The sequence below is a fragment of the Bos indicus x Bos taurus genome, chromosome 27 (assembly GCF_003369695.1).
Source record: "Bos indicus x Bos taurus breed Angus x Brahman F1 hybrid chromosome 27, Bos_hybrid_MaternalHap_v2.0, whole genome shotgun sequence".
In the NCBI taxonomy this organism is placed as follows: domain Eukaryota; kingdom Metazoa; phylum Chordata; class Mammalia; order Artiodactyla; family Bovidae; genus Bos; species Bos indicus x Bos taurus.
Window position 1 is genome coordinate 15,113,437 of NC_040102.1, and position 13,108 is coordinate 15,126,544.

A 13,108-nucleotide genomic window follows, 5' to 3' on the forward strand; every position below is an offset into this window, starting at 1 on the left:
TTTAGTCCAATGCTAAGACTGGGCCGGTAATACTGAAGGCAACAGTCAGTCTGTTGCAGGGTTTCAGGCCCTAACTCTGGCCTTTGACTAGGAGGATGTCCAAACAGTCCTACTAGAATACTTGCTCTGGACCTGAGGAAAAGCAGAGCATGTGGGCAGCAGTCCAGTGGCATAGTACCAGCTTGACCAACCCAAACATTTTGTTATGGATGGAGACGCGGTCCAAAGTCAGGAGCCCCACTGGTATTGTGAATCCAGGGATGGGACAGAAGCCATGAAACACGTGATCCATTGTGTTATTTGAAGGGATGAAAAAACCTATCAAAAATGCAATTAACTATGAAAGGGTTCAAGGAGTGACCCAAGAAGAAAAAGAAAACCCAGCCTTCTTTCAGGGACCACTTGTGGAGGCTTCTGGAAAACTGATTAACATTGAACTCTCCAATCCCAAGGGCAAATCCCAGCTATGACAACATATGATCAGTCAGTCTGCCCTTGATACTACACAGAAACTCCAGAAGGTACAATTACGCAACAAACCCTGATGACCCAACTCCTAGAGGTGGCCTTTGGGTATTTAATAATGGAGTTCAAGCTGAGTAGGAGAGAGAGCCCAACATGAGGAAGACAGGCCAGGGCTCAAGCTAAACTGATGGGGGGATTCAGGGGGCTCGTTCTGAGATGTCTATCTGCATCGAGGGGCTCTGGGTAGTTCCTGACATGACAGGTAAGAGGATGGATTTTTAATTGATACCTGAGCCACTTACTTCTTCCTGATTTTTCAAGCGGGGCCTCTTTCCTCCAAAAGCTGCCCAGTGACTGCTGTTGATGGCAAGTCTCTCATCCATTACCTCACTGGGCTTCTCCCGGGCCAATCTGTAGTGTCTGATGTCACCTGCCTTTCTGGTTGTCCCTCAGTGTACTAACAGAGAGGGGACCTTCTGGGTTCTCCTGGGAGCAGTGAACAATTAGGATACCTCGAACAGCCCCATATTTTGACTCTGACTACAGGAGGCCAATGAAAAGAGCAAGGTCCTATTCCCAGCCATATTCTACAAGGAATGAACCTGCATTTTGGGAACAATACGTACCCAGGAAGGCCCTCAATGCCCAATCTGAAAGAATCAGCCTTAGGCCAGAAGCCACTGTCCCTAACAAGAGACAATATCCCATGAAACTAGAAACAAAGAAAGGTTTACAACTCCTCATCCATAAATTCTTACATGGCCTCTTACATGGTGCCATGCCAGTCTCTATGCAATACTCCTATTTTCCAGTAATTAAACCAACTGGGGAAAGTAGAGTGGTACAAGACCTCAGAGCAGGAAATGATGCTGTGGGCCCTATTCACCCACTGTGGCCAATACTTATAAAACATTAGCCCAATTCCTGAGGATGCTAAATGGTTTACTGAGCTCAACCTCAAGATCCCTTTTCTTGCATCCAAGCCTATCCCCCCTCACAACTGTTTGACTTCCACTCAGGCCAAATATGGAGAAGGCAATGGCACCCCACTCCAGTACTCTTGCCTGGAAAATCCCATGGACAGAGGAGCCTGGTAGGCTCCAGTCCATGGGGCTGCGAAGAGTTGGACACGACTGAGCGACTTCACTTTCACTTTTATGCATTGGAGAAGGAAATGGCAACCCACTCCAGTGTTCTTGCCTGGAGAATCCCAGGGACGGGGGAGCCTGGTGGGCTTCCGCCTATGGGGTCGCACAGAGTCGGACACTACTGAAGCAACTTAGCAGCAGCAGTAGGCCAAACAGCAATAATACACTTGGACAGTATTGTCTCAGGGGTTTCAGGACAGCCCACACTTGATCTCCCAGGCCCTAAGGACATAACTATGGGAGACACACGTAAAAGAACGGGCTGTTCTACGGTTCACACGACATATTAATATGCACCTCCCCGTGGGGCTCTCAGATCAAAGCACCACTTAGATCAAAGCCATGATGTCCCTGGGGCTACAGAGCCTCTCAAAAGCATGACAAATCCCCAAGCAATGAATTAAATATCTAGTATATACTATAAACCCCAGGAATAGACAATTATCTCCATACAGAAAACAAGCTATATTTGGACCTAAGTACTGCAAAGATCTGCCTGCAATGCAGCAGACATGAGTTTAATTGATTAGTCAGGAAGATCCCATGGAGAGGGAAATGGTAACCCACTCCGAAATTTTTGCCTGGGAACTCTCCAGGGCAGAGAAGCCTGGCAAGCTGCAGCCTACCAGGTCTCAAAAGAGTTGAACACAATGACTAAACATCTCTGTTACTGAGGAAACCAAAGTTGAAAAAGACACGTGTACCCCAATGTTCACTGCAGCACCATTCACAATAGCTAGAACATGGAAGCAACATAGATGTCCATGGACAGATGAATGGATAAAAGGCTATAGCTGCTGGCTCAACAGTAAAGAATCAGCCTGCAATGCAGGAGACGCAGGTTTCATCCCTTAGTCAGGAAGATCCCCTGGAGGAGGGCATGGCAACCCACTCTAGCATTCTTGCCTAGAGAATCCCATGGACAGAGAAGCCCGGCAGGTTTCAGTCCATAGAGCTGGACATGACTGAAGAGACTAACCAGCAGCCACAGCAGTATACACAATGGAATATTCAGTTCAGTCCCTCAGTCGTGTCCAATTCTTTGCAACCCCATGGATTGCAGCACACCAGGCTTCCCTGTCCTTCACCAACTCCCAGAGCTTGCTCAAACTCATGTCCATTGAGTTGGTAAAGCCATCCAACCATCTCATCCTCTGTTGTCCCCTTCTCCTCCTGCCTTCAAACTTTCCCAGAATCAGGGTCTTTGCTAATGAATAAGTTCTTCGCATCAGGTGGCCAAAGTACTGGAGTTTCAGCTTCAGCATCAGTCCTTCCAATGAATATTCAGGACTAATTTCCTTTAGGATGGACTGGTTGCATCTCCTTGTAGTCCAAGGGACTCTCATGAGTCTTCTCCAACACTATAGTTCAAAAGCATCAATTCTTCAACACTCAGCTTTCTCTATGGTCCAACTTTCACATCGATACATGACTACTGGAAAAACCATAGCTTTGACTAGATGGACCTTTGTCGGAAAAGTAATATCTCTGCTTTTCAATACACTGTCTAGGTTTGTGATAGCTTTTCTTCCAAGGAACAAGCGTCTTTTAATTTCATGGCTGCAGTCACCATCTGCAGTGATTTTGGAGCCCCAGAAAATAAAGTCTGTCATTGTTTCCCCATCTATTTGCCATATGTGATGGGACTGGATGCCACGATCTAAGTTTTCTGAATGCTGAGTTTTAAGCCAGCTTTTTCACTCTCCTTTCACAATGGAAAGGAGAAATTTGGAAAGTAATATTTCACAATGGAATATTACTCAGCCATAAAAAGGAACACATCTGAGTCAGTTCTAATGAAGTGGCTGAACCTAGAGCCTATTATACAAAGTAAAGTAAGTCAGAAAGAGAAAAACAAATACTGTACACTAACATATATATATGGAATCTAGAAAGATGGTACTGATGAAATTATTTGCAGGGCAGCAATGGAGAAACAGATACAGAGCACAGACTTATGGACACGGGGTGAGGGGGAAGGAGAAGGTGAGATATATGGAGAGAGCAACATGGAAACTTAACATCACCATTTGTAAAACAGATAGCCTATGGGAATTTGCTGTATGGCTCAGGAAACTCAAATAGGGGCTCTGTATCAACCTAGAGGGGTGGGATGGGGAGAGAGATGGGAGGGAGGTTCAAAAGTGAGGGGACATATGTATACCTATGTTTGATTGATAATGTTTGGCAGAAACCAACACAATTCTGTAAAGCAATTATCCTTCAATTAAAAATAAATTATATAAAAAAGACACATCTCTACCTTTGTGCACATGATAGGATTTTGTAGAGTTTGGATTCCAAAATTTGGGCCAATGGCTAAGCCTCTGTATCAAGTGACTAATGCTCAGATATAGAACCATTACTTTAGAATGAGGAATAAGAAAAGGCTTCACATGATTATACAACCAGACCCTCACCAGAGCCCCTGCTCCCGGTCACTCCAATCTGAAAGCGCCATTCATCCTGTATGTGGCTGAATAGCACGGCACTGCTCTGGGGTTCTTATACAGAAGCTGGAGAAGATTCTGAGCCTATTGGGCATTTTTCCAAACAGCTAGATCTCATGGCCCAAGGTTGGCCTGGCTGTCTCCAGGCAGTAGCCGCCATCGATTAGTGGAAGAAGCTAACAAGATTACTTTTGGACAGCAGCAGCAGTCCAGTCCCGTCATCAAGTACAAGGGATTCAGGAGATTACAGGTCACTACTGGCTAACTGAAGGCCGTCTTACTAATACCACACTGTGATCCTTAAATCATGAGAACTAACCTACAAAACTTTCCATACCCTCAACTTGGCTATGCTTAAGCCTGATGAGAGCCCACAGCTAGCAGACTCTTGCCTCAGAACCCTTGACCAGGTTTATTCCTGTAGGCCTAATCTAAGAGATCAAGCTACAGGAAACCAAGGACGAATGGTTTCCTGACAGCAGCAGCTTTATTAAGGACGGAGTCAGGAGGGCAGGGGACACTACCGTGAGTGCTGAGTGTCCAAGAAGCAAAACCTTTCCTGGCCTACACTCCAGCCCAGACAACTGAACCGACAGCTCTCACCTGAGCCCTAACCCTAGAGAAAGGATAAATTATAAATATATACACAGGCTCATGCTTTACATGCTAGTGGAGCTATCTGGAAAAAAAAAGAAAGAACTTTCAAATACAAGAAATTCCTCTATAAAGTATGAGGCTGAGACTTTGCATTTGATAGAAGCAGCTCAAAAACCAAAATACGTAGCAGTCATTCACTGCCACAAGCATCAAAGGGAATTTCTCAAATTATCCAAGGAAGCAACCGGGCAGATTGGGATGCAAAGAAAGCAGCTCTGATGCCCGTAACAGAAATGGCATTGTTCCCAGCCCTTGCCCCTTCTACCACTACACTCAAGATACTCAATTTCCAAAGAGACCTGGCAACAAGACCAAGGGGGGACAAAGGGTACAGTTGAGCGCAATTGTGCGATAGTTTGAACAGTCTTTGGCATTTCCTTCTGGACTGGAATGAAAACTGACCCTTTCCAGTACTGTGGCCTAAATTTGCTGGCATATTGAGTGCAGCACTTTTATAGCATCATCTTTTAGGATTTGAAATAGCTCAGCTGGAATTCCATGACCTCCACTAGCTTTGTTCATAGTGATGCTTCCTAAGGTCCATTTGACTTCACACTCCAGGATGTATAGCTCTAGATGAGTGATCACACCATTGTGGTTTCATTAAGACCTTTTCTGTACAGTTCCTCTGTGTATTCTTGCCACCTATTCTTAGTATCTTCTGCTTCTGTTAGGTCCATGCCATTTCTGTCCTTTATCGTGCCCATCTTTGCATGAAATATTCCCTTGGTATCTCCAATTTACTTGAAGAGATCTTTAGTCTTACCCATTCTATTGTTTTCCTCTATTTCTTTGCATTGTTCACTTAAGAAGGCTTTCTTATATTTCCCTGCTATTTTTTGGAACTCTCCATTCAGATGGGTATATCTTTCCTTTTATCCTTTGCCTTTCACTTCTCTTTTCTCAGCTATTTGTGAAGACTTCTCAGACAACCATTTTGCCTTGCTGTGTTTCTTTTTCTTGGGGATGGTTTTGGTCATGGCCTCCTGTACAGTGTTATGAACTTTCACTCATAGATCTGCAGGCATTCTTTCTATCAGATCTAATCCCTTGAATCTATTTGTCACTTCCACTGTATAATCATAAGGGATTTGATTTAGGTCATACCTGAATGGCCTAGTGGTTTTCCTTACTTTCTTTAAGTCTGAATTTGGCAAGAAGGAGTTCATGATCTGAGCCCAAAGAAGGGCAATGCCAAAGAATGTTCAAACTGCAGCACAACAGGGCTCATTTCACCCGCTAGCAAAGTAATACTCAAAATCCTTCAAGCTAGGCTTCAACAATACATGAACCGAGAACTTCCAGGTGTACAAGCTGGATTTAGAAAAGGCAGAGGAGCCAGAGATCAAATTGCCAATATTCGCTGGATCAAAGAAAAAACAAGGGAATTCCAGAAAAACATCTACTTCCGCTTCATAGACTATGACAATGCTTTTGAATGTGTGGATCACAACTGTGGAAAAATATTAAAGAGATGGGAATACCAGACCACCTTACCTGTTTCCTGAGAAACCTGTATACAGATCAAGAAGCAACAGTTAGAACCGGACATGGAATAATGAACTGGTTCAAAACTGGGAAAGGAGTACATCAAGGCTGTATATTATCACCCTACTTATTTAACTTATATGCAGAGTACATCATGCAAAGTGACAAGCTGGATGAAGCACAAGCTGGAATCAAGACTGCTGGGAGAAATATCAATAATTTCAGATATGCAGATGACACCACCCTAATGGCAAAAAGCAAAGAGGAACTAAAGAGCCACTGATAAAGGTGAAAGAGAGTGAAAAAGCTGGCTTAAAACTCAGCATTCAAAAACTAAGATAATGGCATCTGGTCCCATCACTTAATGGCAAATAGATGGGTAAACAATGGAAACAGGGACAGACTATTTTCTTAGGCTCCAAAATCACTGCAGATGGTGACTGCAGCCATGAAATTAAAAGACACCTGCTCCTTTGAAGAAAAGCTATGACCAACCTAGAAAGCATATTAAAAAGCAGAGATATCACTTTGCGGACAAATGTCTCCAAAGTTATGGTTTTTCCAGAAATCATGTATGGATGTGAGAGCTTGACCATAAAGAAGGCTGAGCCCTGAAGAACTGATGCTTTTGAACTGTGGTGTTTTGAGAGTCCCGTGGACTGCAAGGAGATCAAACCATTCAATTCTAAAGGAAATCAACCCTAAATATTCATTGGAAGGAAGCTAAAGAAGCTCCAGTACTTTGGCCACCTGATGCTAAGAGCAGACTCATTGGAAAAGACCCTGATGATGGGAAAGATTGAAGGAAGGAGGAGAAAGACCCTGATGATGGGAAAGATTGAAGGGAGGAGGAGAAGGGTACGACAGAGGATGAGATGGTTGGATGGCATCACTGACTCAATGGACTTGAGTTTGAGCAAGCTCTGGGAGACGGTGAAGGACAGGGAAGCCTGGCGTGCTGCAGTCTACAGGGTCACAAAGAGTTGGACACGACTGAGCAACTGAACAACATCACTTCATGCTGGTCAGAGTGGCCACCATCAAAAAATCTACAAAGAATACACGCTGGAGAGGATGTGGAAAAAATGAAACAATCCTACACTGCTGATGGGACTGTAAATTGATACAGGGACTCTGGAGAATGGTATGTAGATTTCCTTAAAAACAAAGAAAAATCTACCATATGACCCAGTAATCCTACTTCTGGGCATATATACTGAGAAAACCATAATTCAGAAGGCCACATGTACACCAATGTTCACTGCAGCACTATTTACAATGGACAAGAAAGCAACCTAGATGTCCACTGACAGATGAGTGGATAAAGAAGGTGTAGTATATATACACAACACAGTATTATTCAACCATCAAAAGGAACGAATTTGAGTCAGTTACAAGCGAGGTGGATGAACCTAGACCCTGTGAAGGAAGTCAGAAAAACAAACAGGTATTACAGCAGAAACTAACACTACATTGTAAAGCAATTACAATCCAATTAAAAATAAATTAAAAAAAAATAAAGAAACATACAGGAATGATCATCACAGTGTTGTTCCACAAAACCAAAAAACAATTATTTTCAAGATTAGTTTGCATGACTAATGTGTGGCATCATCATACAATGTAGCAACTCACACCAATGGAAATGAACAAACCACCACTATCTATAGCTGTTTAGGGGCTTCCCTGGTAGGTAGTTGTCAAAGAATCCACCTGCAACGCAAGAGACCCTGGTTCGATTCTTGGGTCGGGAAGATCCGCTGGAGAAGGGTTAGGCTACCCACTCCAGTATTCATAGGCTTCCCTTGTAGTTCAGCTGGTAAAGAATCCGCCTGTGATGTGGGAGACCTGGGTTCAATCCCTGGGTTGGGAAGATCCCCTGGACAAGAGGCTACCCACTCCAGTGTTCTGGCCTGGAGAATTCCATGGACCGTGTAGTCCATGGGGTCCCAAAAAGTGGGACAGGACTGAGCGACTTTCGCTTTTACTTTTCAGAGCTGTTTAGATGATTTCACAAAAGGAAATAAGTGAGCAAAAGAGCCAGAAAAGAGAATATATAATGTATGAGAGCATTTATATAAAGTTCAAAAACAGGCAAAACTAAAACAAAATGTTAGAAAGATGATAGGGGTCACTTTACATCCAGAAAGAGGGAAGAGTGCTTCCATCCTGGTGGCAACATTCTGCTTCTGCATCTGGGAGGTGACACCTAGGTGAGTGTTTTCTAGTAACTTCCTGGGCAGAATGCTAAGAGAAGTCAGTCAGACGAGAAAGACAGATACTGTGTGATATCACTTATGTGTGAAACGCAAAAATACAACAAACTAGTGAATATAACGAAAAGCAGCAGACTCCCAGATACAGAGAAAAAACCAGTGGTCACCAGTGGGGAGGGGAGAGAAGGGCAGTACAGGAGAGGATGAGAGGTGCAGACCACTGGGTGTGACTGGGCTCAGATGTCCTGTACAACACTGAGAATACAGCCAAGATTTTATAGTAACTGTAAATGGAAAGCAAGCCTTAAAACTGTGTAAAAAATTTTTTTAATTAAAAATAAATTTTGAAAAAAAAGAAAATGAGGCCTATCCAAACCATGGATTATTGACCTGTAAGAATTTTTAGGAATAAAATACTGAAATTTACTACCATGTAGATGAACCTTAAAACTACTACCCTAAATAAAAGAAGCCAGTCACAAATGACCACATACCTCATGTAAGAAGCTATTTAAATGTTCAGAACAGACAGATTCACGGAGACAAGAAACAGGTTCATGGTTGCCAAAGGGCTCCAGAGAAATTACTAGTGGACGTGGAGTTTCTTTCTGGGATGATTAAAACGTCTTGAAATAGAAAACAGTGATGGCTGTACCATCTTGTGACTAAACTAAAATTGAACTGAACCGTACACTTTAAAACGGTGAATTGTACGGCATGTGAATTACATCTCAATTTTTAAAATTATGATTTCTTTTAGATTCAGACCTTTTACATTTAGATTTCTTTTAGGTAAGAAATTAAAACATTTTACAGGTCACTATAAAAGATGTTCTGGTAATGATTACTTTTCATCATGCCAGAAATACAATAATTTCCTTTATTAACCAAAATTAAGACTCAAAATACTAGACACCAAATAAAAAGTATGTGAGAAGGTTTATGTTGTCAAAATTCCCTTGAAACTTACTCCTACAACATATGCTGTATGCTTGCATATGACAACTCAAGAAAAAAATGTAAATTAATATATGAGATTCATAAATTAAACAGGTTTTATTTTACCCCTACTTTGATTCAAGTTTCCCACCTCATTTAGAATAAATTCAATTTCTTTTTGTGTGTGTGTTAGGAGAAGGCAATGGCACCCCACTCCAGTACTCTTGCCTGGAAAATCCCATGGATGGAGGAGCCTGTTAGGCTGCAGTCCATGGGGTCGCTAAGAGTCGGACACGACTGAGCAACTTCACTTCCAGTTTTCACTTTCATGCATTGGAGAAGGAAATGGCAACCCACTCCAGTGTTCTTGCCTGGAGAATCCCAGGAATGGGGGAGCCTGGTGGGCTGCCGTCTATGGGGTCGCACAGAGTCGGACACGACTGAATCGACTTGGCGGCAGCAGCAGCAGCTGTTCTAGATGTGGGCATACCAGCCCTTCTCTATCACCTCTGGCCTCTGGAATGGCCAATGACGGACAGAGCAGGCCCGCCCGGGCAGGTCACACACCGTTCCCTGGCCCGCCAGTGGCGGCGCTGTCTCCCAGACACTCTGGGCCCATGCGTGAAGCTCTCCTGCAGCGTCCTCCGCCTTCCTGTGTCTAAGAAAAGGAAGAATATCCTTCTGCTCCTCCCTAAATTAAAGCCCATTTCCACGTGACTACTGGAGGTATGAAGTGAGAAATATTAGTCTACATCCCTCGTTACAAAGTCATATAACAGGAGCCCAACATATGTCTGGCTTGCTGACCAGTGCCAGCAGGAGAGCCCCACTTTTTTAGTTTTGGGGTACCCAGAAGTGAGAAAAATTAATTCAAATTATCAAATACTCCCCAGAACACTGTATTCATGTGTGGACCACCTTGCTTTTGTATGTGAAGGCATTTCTACATTTTTATTAGTAATTAGCCTAAATGCTGTTGCTCAAAATACTTTAAAGTTTTCAAAATATAGATTAAAAATACTAACCAAAGGTTTCATAGGATTCTTCATCTTTCTCGTTTTCACCCAGCCTGCTGAAGCTTGAGAGCTGAGAATGATCAGGAAAATCAAATACATCCAGAGGCCTGTGCTTCCGGCCAGCTTTCTGAAAGTGAATGAAGTTCAAAGTCACTGGATTGGCCATAACAAGAACATCACAAAGCCGATCTGCATGGCAAGGACGCTGCTGCTGTCACCGGTGCCTATGGAGCGAGTCTTCGCACTCTTGGGGATCTAAGGCGGGGTTGGGGAACTTTTCTAGAAAGAACCAGGGAGTAAATACAGTTGACCACTGAACAACGCAGGGGCTGGGGCGCCCAGCCTCCATACGGTAGAAAATCCCCGTATGACCCTGGCAGCTGGCTTCCTTATTCGAGGTTCCACCTGCGGGGGTTTCAACCACCTGTGGATAGTGTAGAACCTACTACTGAGAACAGTGCAGGTAGAGTGGATCCTCCCAGCTCAAACCTGTGTTGTTCAAGGGTCCCTTGTACCCAAGACCGTGGACCATGAGGCTCTGCAGCAGCTCAGCCGTCGTGGTGTGGAAGCAGACGGGGCCGTGCAGAAAAAGCACAGTCGTGCTGCAATTCAGCCTTATGGATCCTGAAATCTGAACTTCATGTTTTCACATGCCGTGAGATAGTCCTCTTTGATTTTACTTCAGTCATTTAAAAATGTAAAAACCATCCTTAGCTCACAGGGCCACAGCCGGCCACTCCTAAGCCACCAGGGGCTTGCTCCCCAGAAATAGCCACTTAGCCCAAAGTTCCCAGATGATTTTAGGTCCATGAACCAAGGTAAATTGGAAGTGGACAAACAGGAGATGGCAAGAGTGAACATCCACATTTTAGCAATCAGTGAACTAAAAGGGACTGGAATGGGTGAATTTAATTCAGATGACCATCATATCTACTACTGTGGGCAAGACCCCCTTAGAAGAAATGGAATAGCCCTCAGAGTCAACAAGAGAGTCTGAAATGCAATACTTGGATGCAATCTCAAAAACGACATTTCCAAGGCAGACCATTCAATATGACAGTAATCCAAGTCTATGCCCCAACCACTAATGCTGAAGAAGCTGAAGTTGGATGGTTCTTTGAAGACCTACAAGGCTTTCTAGAATTAAAATCCAAAAAGATGTCCTTTTCATCATAGGGAACTGGAATGCAAAAGTAGGAAGTCAAGAGATACCTGCAGTAACAGGCAAGTTTGGCCTTGGAGTACAAAACGAAGCAGGGCAAAGGCTAATAGAGTTTTGCCAAGAGGACGCACTGGTCATAGCAAACTCCTTCTTCAATTTGGGAAGGGAGACGACTCTACACGTGGACATCACCAGATGGTCAATATCGAAATTAGATTGATTGAACTCCTTATTGCAAAATTCAGACTTAAATTGAAGAAAGTAGGGAAAACCACTAGACTATTCAGGAATGACTAAAATCAAATCCCTTACGATTATATAGTGAAAGTGACAAATAGAGTCAAGGGATTAGATCTGATAAGAGTGCCTGAAGAACTATGGACGAAAGTTCATAACACTGTACAGGAGTCAATGATCAAGACCACCCCCCAAGAAAAAGAAATGCAAAAAGGCAAAATGGTTGTCTGAGGAGGCCTTACAGATAGCTGTGAAAAGAAGAGAAGCTAGAGGCAAAGGAGAAAAGGAAAGATATACTCATCTGAATGCAGAGTTCCAAAGAACAGCAAGGAGAGGTAAGAAAGCCTTCCTCAGCTTTGAGGATACACAGGGGTAAAACTCCTGACTGCAGGAAAGAGACTTACAGGGCAATATACTAATAAGCCCCATGAAGATTGCCCCCTACATCCTCATGAAAGACCACAACACATAGAAAGCTACATTCAGTAGCTCTGGACAATGTGGAGGGAGCCATTAACAGACAAAAAAATTAGTGGAAATTCTGGAGATAGAGTAAGACTCCAAACAAAAACTAGCACTCACAGACCCTCAGTGCAAAACCACCCAAGGGGTGTTTGGGGTTAGAAGGAACGTTGAAGGAGAGCTGACGGATCCTCTGGCCTCCCTGAGCAAAAAGGCCCCCAGCCATGTACGGCAGCTGCCTTCCCAAGAAGAGGACAGGAAGCTGGAGAAACCCATCCAAAGAACGGGCGGGCTGCGGTGGGGCTGCAGAGGGACCCCAGGACTTCCCAGGGGAGAAAAGGGCCCCCTCCAAAGCCAGGGGCCTAGGGAAGCAGGGGGAGACACCCCCCCAAGAGAGAGAATCAGGGGCGGGGCACAGAGCAGGGAGAACCCCCAAGGGCTGGGCACCCCCAAGCAGACACTGCCTAAGGCGTTTCATGTGAATCTCTGAGGCCAACTCAACAAGCTGCTGGAAAAGCACATGAAGTGAGCTGAGAGTATTAAAGAAATGCCCCTGCCTTCACACATTTATTTCTAAGGCTCACCCCAGCCTACAGTAAAAATACCATGTGAGTAAAACTACATGGAAGATGATGAGACCATAACTGTGGAAAACTATTAACATGGAGAAATGGCTACGAGTGAAAAAAGCAAAATACAGAACACTGCACAATTTTTAAACAATGCCAATTATCCAAATGAAAATGAAACCTAGGCCCAGAAAAAAAGATTTAAAATGTTAATGTTCTCTCACTTGTACTGGAACGAACACAAGGAAAATGAATATACTTTTCCACTACAAGAAAATAGAGCTTACCAAGTCGACGGA

At 43.7% G+C, this 13,108-nt stretch overlaps 1 protein-coding gene across 3 annotated transcripts in view; it reads right to left on the reverse strand.

Annotated features, from left to right (window-relative positions):
- CENPU (centromere protein U) overlaps positions 1–13,108 on the reverse strand; it is a 48,285-nt gene that overhangs the window by 31,960 nt on the left and 3,217 nt on the right. For all 3 annotated transcript variants that reach the window (XM_027529778.1, XM_027529775.1, XM_027529777.1), the window contains one exon: positions 10,389–10,506. In XM_027529778.1, coding sequence (XP_027385579.1) covers positions 10,389–10,506 — 118 coding nt within the window. The remainder of the gene's footprint in view (positions 1–10,388; positions 10,507–13,108) is intronic.